This window comes from Bubalus bubalis, chromosome 15 (genome assembly GCF_019923935.1).
Source record: "Bubalus bubalis isolate 160015118507 breed Murrah chromosome 15, NDDB_SH_1, whole genome shotgun sequence".
Taxonomy (NCBI): domain Eukaryota; kingdom Metazoa; phylum Chordata; class Mammalia; order Artiodactyla; family Bovidae; genus Bubalus; species Bubalus bubalis.
Genome location: NC_059171.1, coordinates 74,077,613 through 74,099,805, shown reverse-complemented (window position 1 = coordinate 74,099,805; position 22,193 = coordinate 74,077,613). Strand labels below are relative to the sequence as shown.

Here is a 22,193-nt window from a genome sequence, read left to right as displayed (position 1 = left end):
GCATTTGTTAGTTTCCCTTTTTCTTTCATGATTACCATCCTGTGTGATGTTTACAGAGTGCCTGTGGTCATTTACAGAGTGCCTGATGTCATTGCCGGAGGCTCCCCAGGCACGTGCCGTGGCTTAGGCTAGAGGAGATGCTAGGTGGCCTTACCCATGGGACCATCCAGGTCTCCTGCTCTGCCTCCTGTTGTGGATGCTGGCTCCTCCCGTGCCAGGTGGGGACCAGGTGCCCGGGGACCTCTCCACACAATCCCCCGGTCACTGATCTCCTAGACAGTGGCCAGAGCAACAGCTAACCTCACCTTTCTCTCCTGCAGCCCCTCCCCTGTCTCTGAGGCTAGTGAGACAGGTGGGACTCACCCCACAGCCACCTCCCCCTACCCAGCCCCAGGGACTGGGCTTTCCGTAGGTCGAGGTTCCAGGGCTCTGAGACAGGGGTGGTGTTGGGGAAGAGACGTTAAGGTGGGCTTATAAAAGCCTGGCTTCAAATTCCCCTTTGGATTCGGGACACATGCTCAGCGGACTCAGACCCTCCTTCCTTGTGTTGAATTGACAGCACTGTGGCCTGGTGACGCAGGAGATACGATGCTTCCTAGGAGATCGCTCCAGGTTTCACTCTGAGTGGGCGAGTGGTCTGTGTCAGCGTGTGGTCACCGTGCAGTGTGGCCAAGCTCCCCCAGAGGCAGTGGGCGGACGTGGGTGGGCAGAGGGGGCCTCACTACGGCAACCCCTGGCCCCACTGTCGTCCCTGAGGGTCCCGCTCCCAGTGCTGGTGCTCGGTTGTGTCTGACCCCGTGGACTGCAGCCCTCCAGGCTCCTCTGTCCGTGGGATTCTCCCGGCAAGACTGCTGGAGTGGGTTGCCATTTCCTCCTCCAGGGGATCTTCCTGGGTCAGTGACCTAACCCGTGTCTCCTGCATTGGTGGGCAGATTGTTCACCACTGAGCTATCTGGGAAGTCAGGGAAACTCCTTAACCCTGGGCCAACCAGGTGGCTGGTCGCCCTCAGGATAAACCCAGTGTTTGCCCGCGCCTGGGGGTCAGGGAGTTCCCAGTGTAGTTGACCTTGGGTGTGGACGTGAAAATAATTTGTTAAGCAGACAATGGACTCCTTGATGCATCCGACGAAGTGCTGATTCTTGGGTCTGGACAGACCCCAGTGGTCCTGGGCTGAGGCTGCCGAGCGGTAGGATGGGGAGCGGAGCCAGGGAGGCGGGCGTGGAGGGTCGCCTGGCCTTTCTTCCATGTGCCTCACTCACACCACCCGGTCTCAAGAGGCCAGAGCTGCACCACGTTCACGAAAGTGAAAGTGTCAGTCACTCAGTTGTATCCGACTCTTTGTGACTCTATGGACCCTGTCCTTGGGATTCTTCCGGCAAGACTGCTGGTGTGGGTTGCCATGCCCTTCTCCAGGGGATCTTTCCAACCTAGGGATCAAACCTGGGTCTTCTGCATCACAGGCACATTCTTTACCCACCAAGCATAGCAGGTGCTCAGGAAGTATTTGTAGACTGAATGAATGATCCCTGGCCTTCCCGTCTCCCCAAGTGGCTCCTGTGGGGGAGGTGGAGCTCTGTCTCCAGGTCTCTTGGGAGGAACCAGGTCACCAGCCCCGGGGTCCAGCCCCGCTGACTTGCGTCCCGTGTCCTCTGCCCACAGAGGCTCCAGCGGGAGAAGCAGCCTAATAATCTGAACGACACCATCAAGGAGCTGTTCCAGGTGGTGCCCGGGGACGTGGACCCCCTGCTGGAGAAGGGCTCGGTGGGCTGCCGGCGCTGCGCTGTCGTGGGCAACTCGGGCAACCTGAGGGAGTCCTGGTACGGGCCTCAGATAGACAGTCACGACTTTGTGCTCAGGTGAGTAAGGCCCTCGCCCCCTAGCCCACCCTACCACCCCCACCTGGGCCCTGGAGCTGCAGAGGGTGTCATGGCTTGGGGTCAGGAGGTCAGGACTCCAGTCGGGGAGCCCAGACTGCCCCAGAGCCTCAGTTTCCCCATGTGCGTTGCAGGATGGGGATGAATCAGCAAGGCCTCTCTGAACCCAGAGAGGAAACCGGGCAGGGAAGCACCCAGTGGGCGGGAACTCGGCCTAGAGCGGCCTGGCTGGAGGACAAGACTAACAAGATTCTTGTTTCGTCTTTGCAGTCCGTCCCTGCTTGGCCGTCTAGGCCATAATATAACTTATACTTCTAATGCAATAATAGGTTTCCCTGTCTTCAAGTGAAATGAATGTTCCAGGAAGATGCCAACCTCTTTCCTGGGTTTCTCGTCACCCCCACACCAGGGACCAGACCCAGGGCACCAGTGCCCAGCATGAGACTCTCAGGCAGCCATCCCTAGACCCCTTCTAGAACTGTCCCCCATGTCTGTGGACTCCGACTTTATGTCTTTAGACCACTCACCTGGCCTCGGGGAGCCTCAGTGTACTGGTGTCCAGTGGGAATGTCTATGGTGAGGGGGAAAGAGTCAGATTTAGGGTCGACAGGCCCTGAGTTCAAGGCTGCCACTGGGTAGCTCTTGTGTTCTGGGACAAATTCTTTATGCTCAGATTAGTTTGGCCGTAAAAATAGGACCATGAAATACATATACGAGTTATCCTTAAAGGTCAACGGGGTACATCACTGCACCGGGACAGAGTCAGTTGTTGGTGGTGGGGATGGTTAGGCTCACCTGAGATCATAAATGAGAAAAAAGTTGCTAAAGCATCTGACCTGTGCCCTCCCTGTGCCCATTTTACAAATGAGGAAGTTGGGGCCCAGCGAAGGGGACACAGCACAGCCTCTCTGAGCTAAAGCTGACCCTCCAAGTCAGCTTTGATGCTGACATGATGCCTGTCGTCTCTCCCTCCCCCCCCCCAGGATGAACAAGGCCCCCACTGCAGGGTTTGAGGCCGACGTCGGGAGGAAGACCACCCACCACCTCGTGTACCCTGAGAGCTTCAGGGAGCTGGCAGAGAACGTCAGCATGGTCCTGGTCCCCTTCAAGACTGTCGACCTGGAGTGGGTGATCAGCGCCACCACCAAGGGCACCATCTCCCAGTAAGCCCCCTTGAAGAGCCTGCATGGCAGGGGGTCACTGCCGAGGGGTCACTTCTCCTCCTTGCTGAGTGAGGGCCTCTGAGCCCCCTGCCGTGCTGTTCCACCCGCTACAGCCACACTCATGCTGTCCTGCTGGTGCACCTGTCCTCCCCAGGCCTCATCCTAGACAGCAGAGCCCCGCCCCCAGGCTGCCTCCGGCTCTTCCTGGTACCCATCCTCCCATCACCCCGATGACCCCAAGCTCTGGCCTTCCTCCTGCTCATGACTCCCCACGCCACAACACAATAGACCTCCCAGGTTTGCTTCCCCAAAGTGAAAAGTGAAAGTGTTAGTTGCTCATTCGTGTCTGACTCTTGGCAACCCCATGGACTGTAGCCTGCCAGGCTCCTCTGTCCAGGGGATTCTCCAGGCAAGAAGACTGGAGTGGGTTGCCCTTGCTTCCCCAAATGCCCTGCGAGTCCCCCAGGAGGTGGACCCTGCTGAACTTTCTCATCTCTATGCTGCTGCCCAATTATGACAGCACCCCCCGCCCCCACACCTGCCTCTCACACTCAAAGCAGCCCCAGCTGGGCTGGGGGACGGCTAGGGAGACTGGGTGAGGAGCATGTAGGCTCTGGTGTGAGTCCCCAGTCCTGCCTGGAGCATTGGCGAGTTAGTTCACATCTGATTTGTTCCGGCCGCTTGGCACGCATCTTGCTGAGCTCACACTAGTCCTTCATGACCTCTGTCCTCCAGGGAGACCTGGAGGCTTGGCCTCTACACAGAGCCAGGCTCGCACCCAGTCCCATTCCTGCCTGAAAGAAAAGGGGCTTAGTGCCCAGATGGCTGAGCGCCTCCTTGTCTGAGGCCTGGTTAGGAAATCCGAGGGATTCGGGGTGCAGGGCAGTGAGGGAAGCAGGCTTGGGCAGAGGAGGGGCTGTATCAGCTGGGGCTCAGCTTGGCCTCCGCAGAAGGTCCTCAAATTAGCCACGATCGCCCTCTGGTGTCCATAATGGGCTACTGCAGGAGGTGGAGCCCCTTGCTGAAAGAGTGCTTCTACCTGTGGCCCGCCTGCGTCTCCCCGTGGCCCGCCTGCCTCTCCCCGTGGCCCGCCTGCCTCTCCCCGTGGTCTGCATTCCTCTCCCCGTGGCCCGCCTGCCTCTCCCCGTGGCCCGCCTGCCTCTCCCCGTGGTCTGCATTCCTCTCCCCGTGGCCCGCCTGCGTCTCCCCGTGGCCCGCCTGCATCTCCCCGTGGCCCGCCTGCCTCTCCCCGTGGTCCGCCTTCCTTTCCCCATGGCCCGCCTGCGTCTCTCCGTGGCCTGCCTGCGTCTCCTGGCGGCCCGCCTGCCTCTCCCCGTGGTCCGCCTGCCTCTCCCCGTGGCCCGCCTGCCTCTCCCCGTGGTCCGCCTGCCTCTCCCCGTGGCCCGCCTGCCTCTCCCCGTGGTCTGCATTCCTCTCCCCGTGGCCCGCCTGCGTCTCTCCGTGGCCTGCCTGCGTCTCCTGGCGGCCCGCCTGCCTCTCCCCGTGGTCCGCCTGCCTCTCCCCGTGGCCCGCCTTCCTCTCCCCTTGGTCCGCATTCCTTTCCCCGTGGCCTGCCTGCGTCTCTCCGTGGCCTGCCTGCGTCTCCCTGTGGCCCGCCTGCCTCTCCTCATGGTCCGCCTGCCTCTCCTCATGGTCCACCTGCGTCTCCAGCCCTCCCCGCCCCAGCCGATGCCCAGGCAGCCGGCCCTCTCCCATGCTAACCAGCTGTCTTTTCCTCCTGCAGTACCTACGTTCCTGTCCCCGCCAAGATCAAAGTGAAAAAGAATAAGGTGAGTCAAGGCGCAGGTGCCTTGCCCTCTGAGCTCAGCCTCGCTTTCAAGGCTCCGCCTGATGACAGAGAGAGCTATCTCCGCGCTCTGCCCGCATCTGGCTGCAGAGAGCCCCTGGGCCCCCAGGGTTGGCGGCAGTGGGTGGGCCCCCACTTAGAGAGTGGAGAGACGAACCCTGGAAAGTTTCCCTAAACCTGGACCCTGGACCAGCCCTTGTCACCAGTGCACATCCTCCGGCCGCCCCAGATCTGCTGAATCAGAAGCTCTGGGTTTTTACAAGCCGCCCAAGGATGCTGACGCTATTTGAGAGCCACTGCCCATATGGTGTGAGCATCTCAAAGCCAGTCCTCACCTCCTGTCTCTCTATATCACCATGTTCCCCAGTAGGCCCTGGTGTGGGGTTGGGTAAGACGTGGGCAAAGGGCAGAGGGATGGTGGAAGCTAAGTGTTGCGTGGAGATGAAGAGATCAGGTTCAGAGAGGCCAGGTAACTTGCCCAGAGACACACAGCTTGTGCACTGATGCTGTGTGATGTCCTCCCAGGGGTGGCTGTGTGACGTTGAGCATGTTACTTAGTGTCTCTGAGCCTCGATTTCCCCACCTATGACACGAGGAGAGGGACAACTGGCATGGGAGGTCATTTTAGGGGCTGAAGGTCATTCAGACCCATGTCAGGCCAGACGGGTGGCTTGGTGTCTTCCTGCAGGATGGCAGGAGTGTCCTTGTCCCCAGCTCATGCTGCTCCCTTGGAACCTTCTCCTGCAGCCTCATGTCCTGCTCCTGGCCTCCTTGACTGTAGTTCAGATGCCGCCTTCTCACCCTTTCCGTCCTCACCTTTCTCTGCTTTGTTTCTCTCTGTGGTCGTCCTCTATTCCAGCCTGCTCTGTGTATCCGTGATTTAGATTCAGTTCAGTTCAGCTCAGTCACTCAGTCGTGTCTGACTCTTTGCAACCCCCATGGACTGTAGCACTCCAGGCTTCCCTGTCCATCACCAACTCCCCGAGCTTGCTCAAACTCAAGTCTATTGAGTTGGTGATGCCATCCAACCCTCTCATCCTCTGTTGTCCCCTTCTCCTCCTGCCTTCAATCTTTCCCAGCATCAGGGTCTTTTCCAATGTGTCAGTTCTTTGCATCAGGTGGCCAAAGTATTAGAGCTTCAGCTTCAGTATCAGTCCTTCCAATGAATATTCAAGACTGATTTCCTCTAGGATGAACTGGTTTGATCTCTTTGCAGTCCAAGGGACTCTCAAGAGTCTTCTCCAACAGAGTTAGAGTTCAAAAGCATCAATTCTTCGGTGCTCAGCTTTCTTTATGGTCCAACTCTTACATCCGTACATGACTACTGGAAAAAACATAGCTTTGACTATACAGACCTTTGTTGGCAAAGTAAATCTCTGCTTTATAAAATGTGGTCTAGGTTTGTCATAGCTTTTCTTCCAAGGAGTAAGCATCTTTTAATTTCATGCCCGAAGTCACTGTCTGCAGTGACTTTGGAACCCCCCAAAATAAAGTCTGTCATTGTTTCCATTGTTTCCCCATCTTTTTGCCATGAAGTGATGGGACCGGTTGCCATGATCTTTGTTTTTTGAATGTTGAGTTTTAAGCCAGCTTTTTCACTCTCCTCTTTCACCCTCATCAAGAGGCTCTTTAGTTCTTCTTTGCTTTCTGCCATAAGGGTGGTGTCTTCTGCATATCTGAGGTTATCGATATTTTTCCCTGCAATCTTGATTCCAGCTTGTGCTTCATCCAGCCCAGCCTTTCATGATTTAGGTTAGGGTCCATATCGTCCACTAGATCATACCCCTCCCAACCCCCCGTGTAGGGATATGAGCTCCGGGCACTGCTGTGTCCCCCATGGACACAAGAGTGTGCGGCACCTGACGTGTGCCTGGTCCTCCCCCAGCCCCTCACCCTGGGCCGCATCCTTCCCTCCGCAGATCCTGATTTACCACCCGGCCTTCATCAAGTACGTCTTCGACAGCTGGCTGCAGGGCCACGGGCGGTACCCGTCCACCGGCATCCTGTCCGTTATCTTCTCACTGCACGTCTGTGACGAGGTAGGACACACCCCATCCCCCGCTGCCTCATGTTCCCCAGGGGCCCGCGAGAGCGCCTGCAGTCAGGACCTCCATCCCCACTCCCAGGCCTCTTCTGGGAGCTCAGGTCCTGTCTCCACGGTGGGGCTTGCAATGCCTCCTCCATAGGACCTTCCAGGAAGGACTCTTGTTCTCCTGGTGTGGGAGCTGCCCCAGGTAGGGCCAGGCCCAGCAGGTAGCTCAGACCTGGGGGCCAAATAAGGGAGCAGATTGTAATGGGGAAGCTGTCTGGGGCTTCAGTTTCCATCTCGTTTGCTTGTTAGAATCATCTGTGCAGCTAAATTCTAGCTCCCAGACCACAGCCCAGCCCACTTCCACCAGAACTGCTGGCAGTGGGGACCAGGGACCCAAGGGTTCCCCCAGGCACCCAGGGCTTCCTCTGCTCACCAAGATTGAGAACCAGTGATTTTGTAAAGCGTGCCTTTCCCCATCCGGAGAAGGCAACGGCACCCCACTCCAGTGTTCTTGCCTGGAGAATCCCAGGGACGGGGGAGCCTGGTGAGCTGCCGTCTATGGGGTCACACAGAGTCGGACACGACTGACATGACTTAGCAGCAGCAGCCTTTCCCCATCATGGACTCTCCTCGCCGTCTGCCAGGCTGTGCCCATGTTTCCATGGGCGATCTGGGGTGCTCACTGCCTGTGGGCAGTGAAACAGGAGGGGGACCACAGTCCCTCCCCCCTAACTTCCTCCCTGGCCCTGGTTCAGGCAGGACCCTCCAATGTCCCTTCTTGTCACCTATGGTCCATCCTTGCCCCCTGCAAGGCTCCTAGCTGGAAATCGCAGGTAGGGGTTGAGGGAGTAGTAAAGCCCACCCACCATCTCTAACTCATGTGCTCTGCCACCATCTGCCCCCATCCTTCAGCCAGAAACCTGGGTGTCCCCACCAGAAACCATATCTGCCTCTTGACTCCCCCTGCTGCCCCCACCTCCTGTCTGCTGGTCACAGAGACCGTGGGCTTCTGCCTCAGGAGTGCCCTTCCCTCCTGCCCTGGGGTGGCCATGTCTGTGCTGGCGTTTCCTAAAAAGTCTGCAGTCAGCACAGAGCTGTCTCCTGGTCTGGCGGGCCCCCACCCCTGGAATCTGTCTGCCACGTTGCATCCCACATGGCTGTTCCTCTCCCTGAAAGCCTCTTCCCCAGTCCCTTGGGCTTCCCAGGTGACGCTAGTGCTAGAGAACCCACCTGCCAATGAAGGAGAGGTAAGAGACGTGAGTTCGATCCCTGGGTTGGGAAGATTCCCTGGAGGAGGGTGTGGCAACCCACTCCAGGATTCTTGCCTGGACGCTCCTATGGACAAAGAAGCCTGGTGGGCTAGGATCCATAGGATCACAAAGAGTCGGACGTGACTGAAGCGACTTAGCATGCCAGACCCTTCCTGGTCATCTTCTACTCATTTTCCAAGACCCAGTTCGAAGGTCACCTTGTCGGACAAGGTCTCTGCCTCCTCCGGTCACCTCGCCCTCCTCGGTGCGGGGAGGCAGGGGAGGGGGACTGTGGGGAAGCCCTGGCGTCAGCCCCTTTTGAGGGCTCAGTTGGTGGCTGTCATAAGTTAGCAGCTCAAGGGACTGTTACACCTTTTCGTCATCACCTCCTCTTGAATATGGGCAGGACTGTGATTTGTTTTTAAAAGATAGGATATGAAAAAGTACTTAATATTTGACCCTTTACAGGATAAGTGTGCTGATCTCCGAACAGAACAAAAGCAAACAAATAACCATCTATTAAACTTTCTACCTTATTTAATCATGAAATATATTATTTTGTGTTAACACTTGTTTCTCCAAGAAGCACATTAATTAAAAATACTTTTGGGGGGAGTTTTGAGGAAAGAAAAGTTAGGATTTAAGTTGCATAATGTACAAGTAAAATTTTCTCATATATTTTGTCTTTTACCCTAGTTTAAATTTATTAAATGGTGATATCATAGAAGCTAGAGAAAGAGAAAATATCCTGGAATCATATAACCAAAAATATGTATTTTTGTCTAAGTAGACAGTTTTTTCCCCTAAAACAGTACTCATCCCAGCAAGGGCATGTTGATAAAGATATGATTATCTATTGATTAAAAAAAGAAGCAACAGCAGCTCCGAGGGCTGAGATCTAACTCCCTCATCCCTAATTTCTCTAGCATCCCCCTGAACTCTGACGGGTTTAATGCACATTTGACACAGAATAAAGGCTCAGTAAATGCGCGTCGCGTGTAAGAAGCCTGCCCCCCCGCCCCAGACGGTGAGGACCCCTGGACCAGATGAATATTAGCCTAGGGGAAGAAAAGGATCAGTACCTTTTCTTGGTGGATCACACCCCCCTCTCCATGGTCATCACTCTTGGCCCCATTTCCCAGATGAGGAAAGTGAGTCTCAAAGAAGTGGTTTGGCATTCACAGGTTATACCGGCAGGAAGCAGAACTGGGGCCTGGGGCGGACTGCTGGACTTTGAAGTTCTGCTCTTCAGTCCTTGGAGAAGAGGTTGTACCTCCGTGGAGGTGGACCCAGCAGGCACAGACAAGCAGTAGGCTTCCATGATGCCTTCTGGCCTTGGACTTGACTTTTACTCAGCTTGCCTTTGTGACACCAAGCTTCCAGGAGTTGCGCTCCTGGAGGCTGTTTCCCCCACTGGCCGGTCCTCACCTTTGCTTTGCCTTTGGCAGGTGGACTTGTACGGCTTCGGGGCGGACAGCAAAGGGAACTGGCACCACTACTGGGAAAACAACCCATCGGCGGGGGCTTTTCGGAAGACTGGGGTACACGATGGGGACTTCGAATCCAATGTGACGGCCACCTTGGCATCCATCAACAAAATCCGGATCTTCAAGGGAAGATGACGCTGTGAAAGCCTGAGGACAGGTGCCCCACATGCGACTCCGCATCCAGCCCCAGCTTCTCACCGGAGCTGTTCTTCTCCAGGAACTTCCAGGACCAGCCTCAGGGGTGTGCCCAGGTGCCCCTTGCAGCCTCTTGCACCCCAACATTTGGCAGCATCTACTCAGCAAGGTCACTGACCCCTGCCAGGGCTGCAGAGCAAGTCTCAGAACCAGTCTCGGGAGGGGAGAACCCCCGCCTCACTGCTGTTCTGGGCTGGGGGAGGCAGGGAGACTCTGGAGAGGCCCCATCCTAGGAGTCCCATGTTCTAGAGGAGAGGATGGTCTCCCGAGGGGAAGCACAGAGACTACGCTGCCGAGGGGTCCGGGGCCAACACTGATTCTTGCTTGGAAGTTTCTGGGTGAAGATGACCTCCAGGAGAGCCACCCCACCTCCCCTTTCTGCCCAAAGATCATTAAACTGTGGCCATGAGGGGTCCCTGCCCTGAAGGTCTTCAGGACTCTAAATGCCCAGGAGATGTCTTCTTCCCAAGCTGACGTTTCCTCGAGTAATTGATCTCTGTGGTTACCATGACAGCTGAGCATGGCTCTAAGTGCTTCCACGTGCCTTGGTACTGGGGGGAGAAACGCATGCATTGACTGAAATGTGGCAAGAGCCCCAGCTTGGGGAAGGGGACCCCAGCAGCGCACTCCCCTTGGTCTGTAGCTGGGGAGAGTGTTCTAGTTTCCGGAGCCAGTGTCTGAGCTGCAAGAAAGCTCAGCTGGAACTAGGCTCCATCCAGAGGCCCGTCAGCCGTGGACCATACATTCTCATTTTCACAGACTATTGGATTTGGTGCCCGTAACCTTCCAGAGCTTTGCAGTGGAGAGGGGGCATCAGCCAGCAGTTGCCACCAGGGTCAGATCCCCCCCTGGCCACCTGTGTGAGGACATCCTAGAAACGTGACCGTCAGAGGGGAGAAGTCATACCTCATCCTTCACATCCCAGCTGCTCTTTCTTCCTCGTCAGCCTTCCTGATTATTTATTGTTTTGTCTTTTAAATTCAACTGACATCATCTGCACTTTGTGACTCGGTTACGCTCGCTTCTGCAGGCAGCTGCCATGTGGGCACTCAGAGCCAGTTTTGTAGAAATCTTCAGACGTGGGGTACTGGGGTGTTTAGGGCTTGAGGGCTTGCTGGTGGGCAGACCCTGGGATGTCCGGTTGATAGGTTTGCCAGATGCTATGTATCTCCTTCTCTTCCAGCCCCACTTTCTTCTTCCTCACTGTGGGCTTAGATTCAGTCTCGGCTAAGAATCTCCAAATCAAGCGGCACTGTCTGGGGGCTGGGTGGGAATAGACTCATAGTCCCAGGTGGCGCTTGTGGTAAAGAACCCTCCTGCAAATGAAGGAGACATAAGAGATGCGGATTTGATCCCTGATTTGAAGATTCCCCTGGAGGAGGAAATGGCAACCCACTCCAGTCTTCTTGCCTAGAGAATCCCCATGGACAGAGGAGCCTGGTGGGCTACAGTCCATAGGGTCACAAAGAGTTGGACATGACTGAAGCGACTTAGCATACACGCACTGACATTTAATCAAAAACAGAGAAATTTCTTGCTGTCGAGGGCATTCCCTGAAGGGCCATGGGTGCCTTGAGAAGATGTGACCATGGCCTGGAGGAGGATGAAGGATGCTACTCTCAGAGGCCAGGGGGTCCCGCCCCACCGCACCCTGCAGCCCTCTGGCAAGCCCTGCCCCCCGCCTCCATGTCTCCCTCTGACAACAGGGAGTGTCCACAGCGGGTATCGGTCATTTACAAGTGTCCCTAGAAGTCACACACCCTGCTGGTTCTTCCCCTGAGTGTTTGCCTGGGGAGAGGGTCCAGTTTTTCTTTGATTCTCTAAGGTTCAGAATCCAGAAAGTGTTTTGTTGTTGTTTTTTTTTTTTTTTAAAAAAAAAAAAAAAGCAAGCAAACGAAAAAAACTGTTCGAGCATTAAAATCCTCCAAAACCGAAGACCCTCTTGATTGACAAATGCTTGTCAATTGCTGTGAGGTCATGATTCCCAGCGTAAATCCTCAGAGGCTAGAGGTCACGGCAGTCCTTGGCGTGAGGAACTCTGCCGGGTGTGTGGCTGACTCATTGCCACCTGGTCTCCACCCCGTCTCTCCCCGCCACCAGGCTGTTCATCGTGACAGGCCTTTCAGCCCTCGGGTCCCCTTTTGCAGATGAGCAAAGCAAGGCCAGAGAAGGGAACTGACTGCACAAGTGAACCAGCTGTGAAATAGATTTCGCGCTAAAAGAGGATGTTGTTGGGTCCCTGTTAGACCACCTAGAGGTGGGCGCCCCAGCCCCTCCGAGACCTGTAGTCGGTATAAGCTTCTGACTACCAGCCTCTCAGCACCCGGCTTCGTTCTCAGGCCGCCACGGGGGCCTGAGGCAAGCTGTGACCTCTGCCTTCTCACACTCTTCTTCCAGTGGAGGAGATAGCATCGCGTTTTTCCCACAGCTGGGGCAGACACGGCTTTTTGTCTGTTCCTGGGCTTACCAATGGCCACCTAAGTGAATCCAGCCAGCCACTGTGGCCAGGATTAACACACCATTGCCTTAAACCAGTGGGGCCCATACCTGGGGTAAGGGTGGCTGAGACCTGGACAAGACTGTTTCCATGGGGGTTTGGCCACCAGCCAGACGGTGAGAAGCACCCACAAGAGGAGGCTCTCCCTGGGGCCCAGCATACCAGCCCAGGGCTCTGCCCATTCCTCAGGCAGAGCTCCTTGGAGACTAGCCCCGGGCAAGCGTTAGAGGCATTCCTGTTGCAGCAGTCAGTGCTGAGCCTGAAGCTAAAGAGGCCAGGCTAATGAGGGAGAAAGATGTCAGCAACACCCTAGCCTTCTGGCTCCCCCAGGGAACCAGGAAGCTCCTCTCTGGTGCTGGAGCAAAATCTACACCTGTAGCCATATCCCCTGGAGCCCCTGGCCTCACCCATGGCAAGGAGAAGAAAGGAGGGCAGGAGGGTAGTGATCTGGGGCAGAGAAGAAAGTTCTTGAGTGGATGCGTTTGGAAACCCCAGCTTCATCAGGTATTGTCCAGAAAATCACCTAGGCTGGATTAGTGGGAGAAGCCAGATCTAAGGAAATAGGACATAAAAGGGAGACTTCCAGGCAACGAGGGGTGGGCAAGGTGATTCCTATGGTGGGTGGGAGCGGGGGAGCAGGTTCAGGGGAGACCACCCCCCCAAGGCTCGGCTGTGGCCAGAAGGGCCAGGGAAAGGGGACAAAGCTACCTCGATGCAAACTGGGCCTCTGGATCCAGGCAGAATGCAGTCACAGAGAGCGCTGAGCACTGTGATGTTTGCTTCAGCTGTTTCCTTCAAGGCAGCCTGAACCCAAAGAAAAAGTGGAAGACAAAACAGCTCACCCTCCCTCACGTGCTTGTGGTTGGAAGTGCTCTCTCCAGGGAAGCCAGAGTTGGCTGGACTCCGGCCACATGCCATCAGGACAGGCAACTGTTCTCACCCCTCCAAAGAGCTGGGGGCCGTCACTGCGTCCATCAGGGACATCTGGTTTGTGGCAGGGTTGGCCACAGGCCATCGGCTGGCCGTCCTCTTGTGTGGTCTGGGCTAATGTGTTTTGAGCCCCCTGGGGGGCTGTGCGGGGGGGGGGGGGGGGGGACATGACACCTGTGCGCAGAAGAGGGTGAGGAACAGCTACCAGGTGAGGCGGCATCACACAGTCCTCACCCAAAGCGACGCATTTCCTCCGAGCCTGCCTCCAGCCCCCTGTTTCCCTCCCAGTCCATCAGAGATCTGTACTTATGTTGAACTTGACCCTGTTGCTCAGCTTCTGATCTGCCATCGTCGCCCACCCGCCCAAGATCCTGGTCCAGCTTTAAACCGGGTCTATGGCAGCAGCCCCCACTGGGCCCCGGGAGCATGGACGTGGTGCACCGTCGCGCTAACACTTAACCCAGTTCGTGTCAAAGCCAAAGTTCCCCGAGCACTTTTCCCCTCTTTGCAGCCCTGTTGGTGGGTTGGTTGGTGTTGTTTTAAAGTCCGCTTTCTTTGTCTGCCCCTCCTTGCCTGGCTCCCGTGTTTTGCAGCTGAGTGTTCATCTGGATGCTTTTTTGAATGAAGTTGGCAAGAGTCTGCTTTCCACAGCCTCTGCTCTATTTTTTATTTTTAATTTATTGTTGAATATTTCCAACGATCCAAATCAAAATGAATAAAAGAGAGCTATTTTATCGTTCGGGTGTGTCTTTCGTTTTTCTGTAAGGGCGGTGTCTTAGTGCGGCTTCTCAAAGTCTCCATGCAAGAGACGCTTTGAGTCTTAAAAGACACCTCCGGGGTTTAGTGCCCACCCCAACCAGGTACCCAGAGGCTCAGGACATGAAGAGCTAGCCTCTGCTCAGATGCAACTGTGCCTTCTCCCTGCTGTGTGACTAATGCCAGTCACCCAAGCCCTCTGAACCTCAGCTGTCTCATCTGTCCAACGGGCACCACTTCAGGAGCTGCCAGATGGGGTGTGAGGTCTAGAATAAATGCATCCTAGGAGGCTGGAGGAGACGCATGCCCGCTCAGTGCACTGAGTGTTTGCTGAATGAAGTAGCCTGATGTGGGCAGAGTTAGTGTCCCTCCTTCCCGAAGAGATGGGCACATCCATGTATGGGTCCAAGTGCAATCCAGAGTTGGCACAAATTTCCCAGGTTTTAGAATAATTCCAGCAATCCAATCACGGGACTACAGAATGGAAAGTTGGTGTCAGTAATACTACCTCCCGGTTGGTACAGCACTTCACGGTTTGCACACTCCCTCCCTAGGGGTGGTCTTGAACTTTCTCAACAGCCCTGCAGGACTGGTGAATGGCAGCAGGCAGTTGCGGGCAGAGGTGAGGTTCAAGCTAAGACTTCCTTCCCTCCCCAGACCTGGGGATCCCTGTTCTCTTCAGTGACACCTCCCCAGTCTCTTGACAAGTTTGAGGTGACCTGAAGGCCGCTCAGGAGGCAGGACGGTGCAGAGATTAGCACAGGCGCTCGGGAGTCAGGCTGCCCGGGGTCCTGTGTATTAGCTGTGTGAGCTTGAGCAAGTCGCTTAACCTCTCTGTGCGTATTTCCTTATGAATAAAGTTGCGACGGGTCTTCCCAGGTGGCGCTACTGGTAAAGAATCTGCCTGCCAATTCCGGAGATGCAGGAAACTCAGGTTTGATCCCTGGATCGGGAACATCCCCTGGTGGAGGAAATGGTCACCCACTCCAGTATTCTTGCCTGGGAAATTCCATGGACAGAGGAACCCAGCAGGCTACAGGTTCCATGTGACCAGGGGGTCACAAAGAGTCAGACAAGACTTAGAGACCGAACAAATTTGGAGTGTTGAAGTACCATCCATGTAAACATGTGAATGAAAGTGATAGTCACTCGGGGGTCTCCAACTCTTTACAACCCTACGGACTATGGCCTGCCAGGGTCCTCTGTCCATGGGATTCTCCAAGCAAGAATACTGGAGTGGGTTGCCATACCCTTCTTCAAGGAATCTTCCAGATCCAGGGATGGAACCCAGGTCGCCCACATGGCAGGCAGATTCTTTACCATCTGAGCCACCCAGGAAGCTGTAAACATGCATTGAGAGTTAAATGAATTATACCATATCTGGGCCCTGCTCTTATCATTTGTTGACTGAAAAAATTACTGACCCTCCATCAGAAACCTATCTTCCCCTAGGTTTGTTCCTGGTTGGTGTCACATTAGACCTCTGCAGAGGGAATGTCTATCCACTCCAGTATTCTTTCCTGGAGAATTCCAAGGACAGAGGACCCTGGTGGGCTACAGTTCATGGGGTTGCAAAGAGGTGGACAAGGCTGAGCTACTAATACGCCCACAGCCGTTCTATCACAATAGAGTTGTAATGTGGACATGCGGCCACAAGGTGGCGACACACGAAGTCAGGCCCTACCGGATGAGCTCAGCCAGGTGGGAACTCACCGCCCCCTTGTCCCAGGCGGGAGCTGCCAGCAGGGGGCAGAATCAGCCAGGATCCTCCATAGGTGTTCCCGAGGATGCAAAGGCATTTCTTTGGGACCCTTCAGGCACGCGCTGGGTACAAGCCAAAGCCAGCTTGCTCTGCACCACTGACCCTTCCCACAAACACTGGTCCCCCAGAATTTGGCTGTGGGGCCACTGACGAAATACACCCAGCAGCATCCCCCAGGCTACTCCAAGCACACGCTTGACTGTTTCACAAAGGGTTAACGGAATAAGAAAAGAACAAAATTTTCCCGTTTTCAGCAACATGGATGGACTTGGAAGGCATGATGCTATGCAAAGTAAGTCAGACAGAGAAAGACAAATACTGTATGGCCTCACTTAGAGTGGAACCTAAAAAATACAATAAGCTAGGGACTATAACAAAAAGAAACAAAACAAACCAGTGGCTATGTGCAGGGGAGTTGGTGGGGGTGTTGCAGTATAGAAGTGGAAAATGGGAGGTGCAAACTACGGGGTGAAGACAAGCTCGGGGGTGTATTGCTCACCACGAGGAATATAGATGCTGATGCTGCTGCTAAGTCACTTCAGTCGTGTCCGACTCTGTGTGACCCCATAGACGGCAGCCCACCAGGCTCCCCCATCCCTGGGATTCTCCAAGCAAGAACACTGGAGCAGGTTGCCATTTCCTTCTCCAATGAATGAAAGTGAAAAGTGAAAGTGAAGTCGCTCAGTCGTGTCCGACTCTTCACGACCCCATGGACTGCAGCCCACCAGGCTCCTCCATCCATGAGATTTTCCAGGCAAGAGTACTGGAGTGATACTATCTTGTAATAACTGTAAATGGAAAGTAACCTCTAAAAATTGCATAAAAGTGTATCTGAACATTTAAAAAACAATGAAAAATATTGAAAGTAGGAAAAAACAAGCCAACCAAAAAAGAAGGTGGGCTTCTAATTTGTTTACTTTCTATCCTAAGGATCTGCACACATACGCAAGGATCGACAGGAGAGAGTGTATGAGCATCAGTGTTTCCTACATACCTCCCCCCCCATTTTTTCTTTCTCTTCCTTATTCATTGTCACTGTTCATGGCCCCTGTATTTAGGATTCACCTCAGGTGTTGCTCTGTCCCTGTACATGAGCGAGTGGCTTTCTTGGAACGTGCCTGTCACCTGTCACACCCATCTGCCATGTCACTCACCAAGCGGAGGTGTCCCTGGCCCTCTGGCGCCCCGTCCTCCAATTGCCTTTGGAAGATGTTTTGTTTACACCAGCACTCGCTAAAGTCAAGTCACCAAAGTCTATCCCTTCCTAAGTCAGGACATCGTGTGAGGTACAGGAAGCTGTGCTCTAGGGGCTTGAGAAGAAAGCCCTGCACTGGTCTGTGGGTCCCTCTGTGTCCACTGCGGAAGGGCCGGCCTCTCCTTCTTCTTTGTTCTGACTCAGCACCCACTGAACACAGCCGGGGCTCAGGCACTGGCAGCCCTCCCTCTCAGCATCCGTCCACAGGACAAGGATGACGGTGCGCATTCCCCTCTCAACCTCTCCCTCTAACACACACCACTGGGCCTCTCCAAACTCTGGAGCCCTGGAGGACACAATGATGTTCCTTCCGCATGTCAGAGTCACGGCCCTTTGGTCACCTTCAACTGAAACATCAGGTCTTCGTTGGAATCGGCAAATTCCAGGTAACCTGTTTCTCAGAGACTCTGGGCACCTTGCCACACTTTTGTTTGTGGGCATAGGGAAGAATTCAGAGACTGGCTATGCTCAATTCCAGTCCCACTGCTATGACCTGAATTGTATTCCCCCAAAATCCACATGTTGAAGCTTTCACCCCAATGTGATGGTATTCAGAAACAAAGCCTTTGGGAGGTGATTTGGTTCATATGAGGTCATGAGGGTGGGGCCACATAGTGGGATTAGTGCCCTTATAAGAAGAGACATGCCTTCAAAGGTGTCTCAGTGGTAAAGAATCTGCCTGCCAATGCAGGACATGTGGCTTCCATCCCTGGGTCTGGAAGATACGCTAGATAAAGAAATGGCAACCCGCTCCAGTAGTCTTGCCTGGAGAATTTCATGGACAGAAAAGCCTGGCGGGGCTACAGTCCATGGGGTTGCAGAGTCGGACATGACTTAGCGATTGAATAACAGCAACAACAACAAAGAAGAGACGTAGAGAGAAGGCAGCCCAGCAAAACCTCATCCCCACTGCACTCCGGGGAGCTTATCCCTCCCCCAGTCTCTCCCCCATCTCCAGACCTTCGCAGGGCTCACTGCACAGGCTGTCATGGCTGCTGCAGGCGGGATGCTGCAGTCAGGGGTGGAAAAGTCAGTTCGACTGGATGAAACAAATAAGGGAATTGCATGTTTTGCTCTAGTTCAAAGCCACACACTCCAGTTCAGCTTGACTCGAACTACAGTGAGCAAAGGATTTTTACTGGCTCCTTAAGCAATTTCTCCATGAACCCAGAGGCCAGGACAGAAAGGTGGGCTTGAAGCACTAGGATCTCAGCCACTTGGAATCAGAGACTTGGGCCTTGTCAGGCTCTGGACCGTGGAGGCCATGGATCTGGGCAGAAGCCTGCAAGCCAAGGGAGCAGGTTGGTAAGAAACACACATGATGGATTTGCTGTCTGCCATGAATGGGGGAGCATCTGCAGCAGGACGGCAGGTACCAGTGACAGGAAAAGAGGAAGGGGCCATCTGGCACCCACAGCCCAAATGGCACCTGCAGCAAAGGAAAGTTTGGGGAGCAGGGGTGCGTGAAGTCCAGAACCATCAATGAAGCCAACAGAGATGTGGCCCTCAACCTGAAAGCTGCTGCTGGGAGCTGGACGAGAGCGGCCACAGGCTGGGGTGATGGCAGTGTCCTCAGGAGCCCCCAGGCACTTCCCACAAGTCAGGGAACAAGCCAGCTTCTTTGCAGGGCTGGGGGTCCACCTGGGTGCCACAAGCCTGGCAAGTGGAAGACCACAGCAGGGGGTCCTAATAACCATCAATTCAGAGCATCCTTTCTCCAGTCCTGGAGAAGCGGTGCTTACGTAAAACCTATTACTGCAGAAACTCGAGAGCCCTGAGGGTGCCTTCCGCCCCACCACGATGTCCAAGCTCAGCTTCTTGTGGGGACCAAGCAGTTGTGAGAACTCCTTCCCCTCCAAGTTTTAAAACATTTGGACAGGCTTTCCCGAAACTTTGTCCAAAATAGGGAGCTAGAGTTGGTGTAGATCTGTGGACTGCTGGAAGATTCCTTTCCTTTGTAAGTCCCCCAAGAAGGAACCTTGGATGAATCATAGATACCCACAGATCCTGGGTGTCAAAGACCTGGATTCAGACAGGGATCTTTTCTGCAAAATGGGAACCATGATTCCTGATGTTAGAGTATGTGTGTTAGTCACGCAGTTATGGCGGACTCTGTGGCCCTATGGACCATAGCCCGCCAGGCTCCTCTGTCCATGGGATTCTCCAGGCAAGAATACTGGAGTGGGTTGCCATGCCCTCCTCCAGGGGCTCTTCCCGACTCAGGAATTGGACCCACATCTCTGATGTCTCCTGCATTGGTGGGAAGATTCTTTATCAACAGCATCACCTGGGAAGCCCAATATTGTGTGTGTGTGTGTATATATATATATATACATACATACATACATATATATATACATGCCATTTGATAAATATGTACCAAGAGCCACTGGGGGCTGGGGATGGGCAAGACAGTTTCTCTGACATCGGAAGGTCAGTCAAGTCTTATGCCAGGACGAGCAACACCAGGAAACATGGGAGATTCTTAATGATGATCATAATTCCCTTTCATATGCTGTCAACATGGGTTAAGGGCTTTGCCTACGTTAGTCTCATTTAATCTGGCAGCAATCCTGCCAAGAGGCACTGTTTCTGGAAGAAGAGATTTTAACAAGGAAACTGAGATTCTAGGAGATGAAGTCACCTGCCAGTGAAGGATGGGGGAGAGAGCCAGGACTCCAAAAGCAAGGTGTTGAGATCCCCACAAGAGTGGGCGGGCAAGGAACTGTCTGCTCTGCTCCAAAATGAAGCAATTTGGAGATGCTTTCCCCACAACAGACTGGTTTTCCCTTACCTAGGAGCTGCCCACATTCCACGGTGACCTTGGTCAAGAGCCGGACCCGAACAATGAGAGCCACTGGCCACCAGAGGGCGCAGTGGAATCGCCTTCGGCCAGATTGTCAACACAGAGAGTGTGTGAAAATTGTATGAGAAAACACACACCCAGGTCAGGATTTAAAATGACTTGGCATTGATTACTTTGGACAAATTCTGGGAAAAAGGTACAAAGACACTAAAAAAACCCAATTGCCACTTTTGAAGAGCCAGCAGCAAAAGCAAGGTGCTATGCACGCCCCACTCCCCACACACACACAGCACCACCTAAGGGGTAGGCAAACCACCTCTCCAGCCTGACCCCTGGACACACCCCTACCTCCACCCCATGTCAGGAACCAGCTCGCCCCTCCTCAGGGAGCGAGCCAGCAAGCAAGGGAAACTGTTGTTTGTTCTTGCTTCCCTCCCTGCTGCAGTAAGTGCCCCCAATATAGCTTTGCCTGGAAAAAAAAAAACACACAAAAAAACATGACTTGGCATTGAGAATTATCAAGTCCACACCCTCCAGATAAGGACATTGAGATCTCTGCCACTTGGCCAAGAGAATTGGGTCAAGAGGAAAAGGCTGGACGCAGTTGGAAAAGGTCAAAACCCCAGTAAGTGTGGACTGGCTAAAAAGCTTTAAATGATGTCACAGTGTCACACAGCTTAGCTCTCCCCATGGCCCTGCTGGGCCTCTGGACCTCAGCATTTCACTAGCATAAGACTCCCGCCCTTTCTATGACTCATTAGCCTTGTAACTTATGGGATAAACCTGATTTCTTAGAACCTCAGCTTCTCAATCTGTAGAATGGGTACTAAAAGGCAAAGTATACAGAAAGCCAAGAGGGCAGCCCCACATTTTCTGAGTCCTGTCTCTGTTCCAGGCATTCATTATGCTTTTTTTCATTCAGTTCTCACAAGAGCCCCCATGGATGAGATAGGGCTACCACCTTCAGGGAAGACGTGAGGCTCAGAGACTGTTAGTTACTTGCCTGTGGTCACAAACTCCATGAGGGATTAGAGGGTTCAAGATCAGACCTGACTGCATCAGTCAGGATGTGACAGGCTGGTGCTACAGTAACAAATACGCCTACAGACCCCGGTGACTTACAGCAGAGCGGCAGAGGTTTATTTCTTGCTGCGTCAGAGGCTGGTGGGTTTGGCCGTCCTTTCAGGCTCCCCCAAGTGTCTTCGTCTTGTGACTGTGCCCATCTCAACTTTAATCCACGGTCTTCAAGGTCACTGGCAAAGGGACAAGGAGGTGGAGATGACTCACTAGTTCTTAACTCCGAGTCCACACCCATCACTTCTACTCACAGTCTAGTGGCCAGCGTGATCTACCCATGTGGTCCAAACAGAACTGCCGGGGAGGCTGGGAATGTGGGAGACCATCTGGGATAGCAGAGGAGCAGTATGTCCACCCACGTCTTCCTTGATGTCACGGACATCAGGGAGCTGACCTGTGAGAGAGCCCCAGAGTCCTGAGCGTGCCTGGGTGGAGCGCGCCCTTCTGCGGGCTCAGCAAAATGCAGACAGGCCACCCCAGAGCCTAGGGAGGGGCCCCTGAGACAGTGGGTAGTGGAACCAAGGCTGTTCAGCCTAGTCTTCAGCCATGCCTTCTGTTATCGCAAGGGCTAGTGTGCAGACTAGGAGCTTGGTGTGTCCGGGTGGCTGTTACTGCCACCTTTGTCTGGCTCCTTCTGTGCAAGATGGTCCGTCCCAGTGTAGACACCCCAGTGATGGCATGAGCAGCTGTCTCCTGGGGGAAGGGAGCTCTTCCTGGCAGCTGCCTCAGCAAGTCCAGAGAACTACTCTGGGAGATGCTAAGAGTAATTTGGGCATCAGGGAAAGAACACTGGGAAGAGAGGGTAGATTTTGCCAGTGAAGCCCAGCCACTCCCATTCTTGCAGACAGCATTGCGGGAGTGGCTACATCCTGGCTCCCTCGTCCCCTTACCAGATCTGTACACTGGGGGACCTGGGCAAAATCTATGTGTCTCAAGCTTTGACACCGAAGGATGCCTCAATTCCCCACTAGCCCAAAGTCACAAACAAAAGTTCCTTAAAGCCAGGAACACAGTCTGTTTCTTCTCTTCGGAATTCCAAACTACAATCACAGTACCAGGTACATAGCAGACTCTTAAAACTTGTGTTGGCTCACTACGTGGGCCTTTGGGAATTCATTCTATTTATATAGAATGAAAGGGGTTTCCCTGGTGGTCCAGTGGTTGAGACTCCACCTGCGAATTCGGGGGACACAGGTTCGATCCCTGGTCCAGGAAGAGTCCGCCTACCACAGGGCAGCTGAGCCCAAGTGCTACAACTACCGCGCCCAGGCTCCCTGGAGCTCGCGCTCTGCAGCAAGAGA

General features: G+C 54.2%; 1 protein-coding gene and 1 long non-coding RNA gene across 4 annotated transcripts in view; one reads left to right on the top strand and one right to left on the bottom strand.

Annotated features, from left to right (window-relative positions):
• ST3GAL1 (ST3 beta-galactoside alpha-2,3-sialyltransferase 1) overlaps positions 1–10,804 on the top strand; it is a 96,198-nt gene extending 85,394 nt beyond the window's left edge. For all 3 annotated transcript variants that reach the window (XM_025265568.3, XM_044928862.2, XM_044928861.2), the window contains 5 exons: positions 1,661–1,857; positions 2,859–3,038; positions 4,783–4,828; positions 6,765–6,884; positions 9,576–10,804. In XM_025265568.3, the coding sequence (XP_025121353.1) occupies positions 1,661–1,857; positions 2,859–3,038; positions 4,783–4,828; positions 6,765–6,884; positions 9,576–9,749 (717 nt within the window). In that variant the 3' untranslated portion in view covers positions 9,750–10,804. The remainder of the gene's footprint in view (positions 1–1,660; positions 1,858–2,858; positions 3,039–4,782; positions 4,829–6,764; positions 6,885–9,575) is intronic.
• Positions 10,805–10,986: 182 nt separating this feature from the next.
• Positions 10,987–21,531, bottom strand: LOC123329516. Its single transcript, XR_006545093.2, has 3 exons — positions 21,144–21,531; positions 20,938–21,068; positions 10,987–11,125 (listed from the first exon to the last, which is right to left on the bottom strand). It is a non-coding gene; the product is annotated as an uncharacterized LOC123329516 (long non-coding RNA).
• Positions 21,532–22,193: the final 662 nt, after the last annotated feature.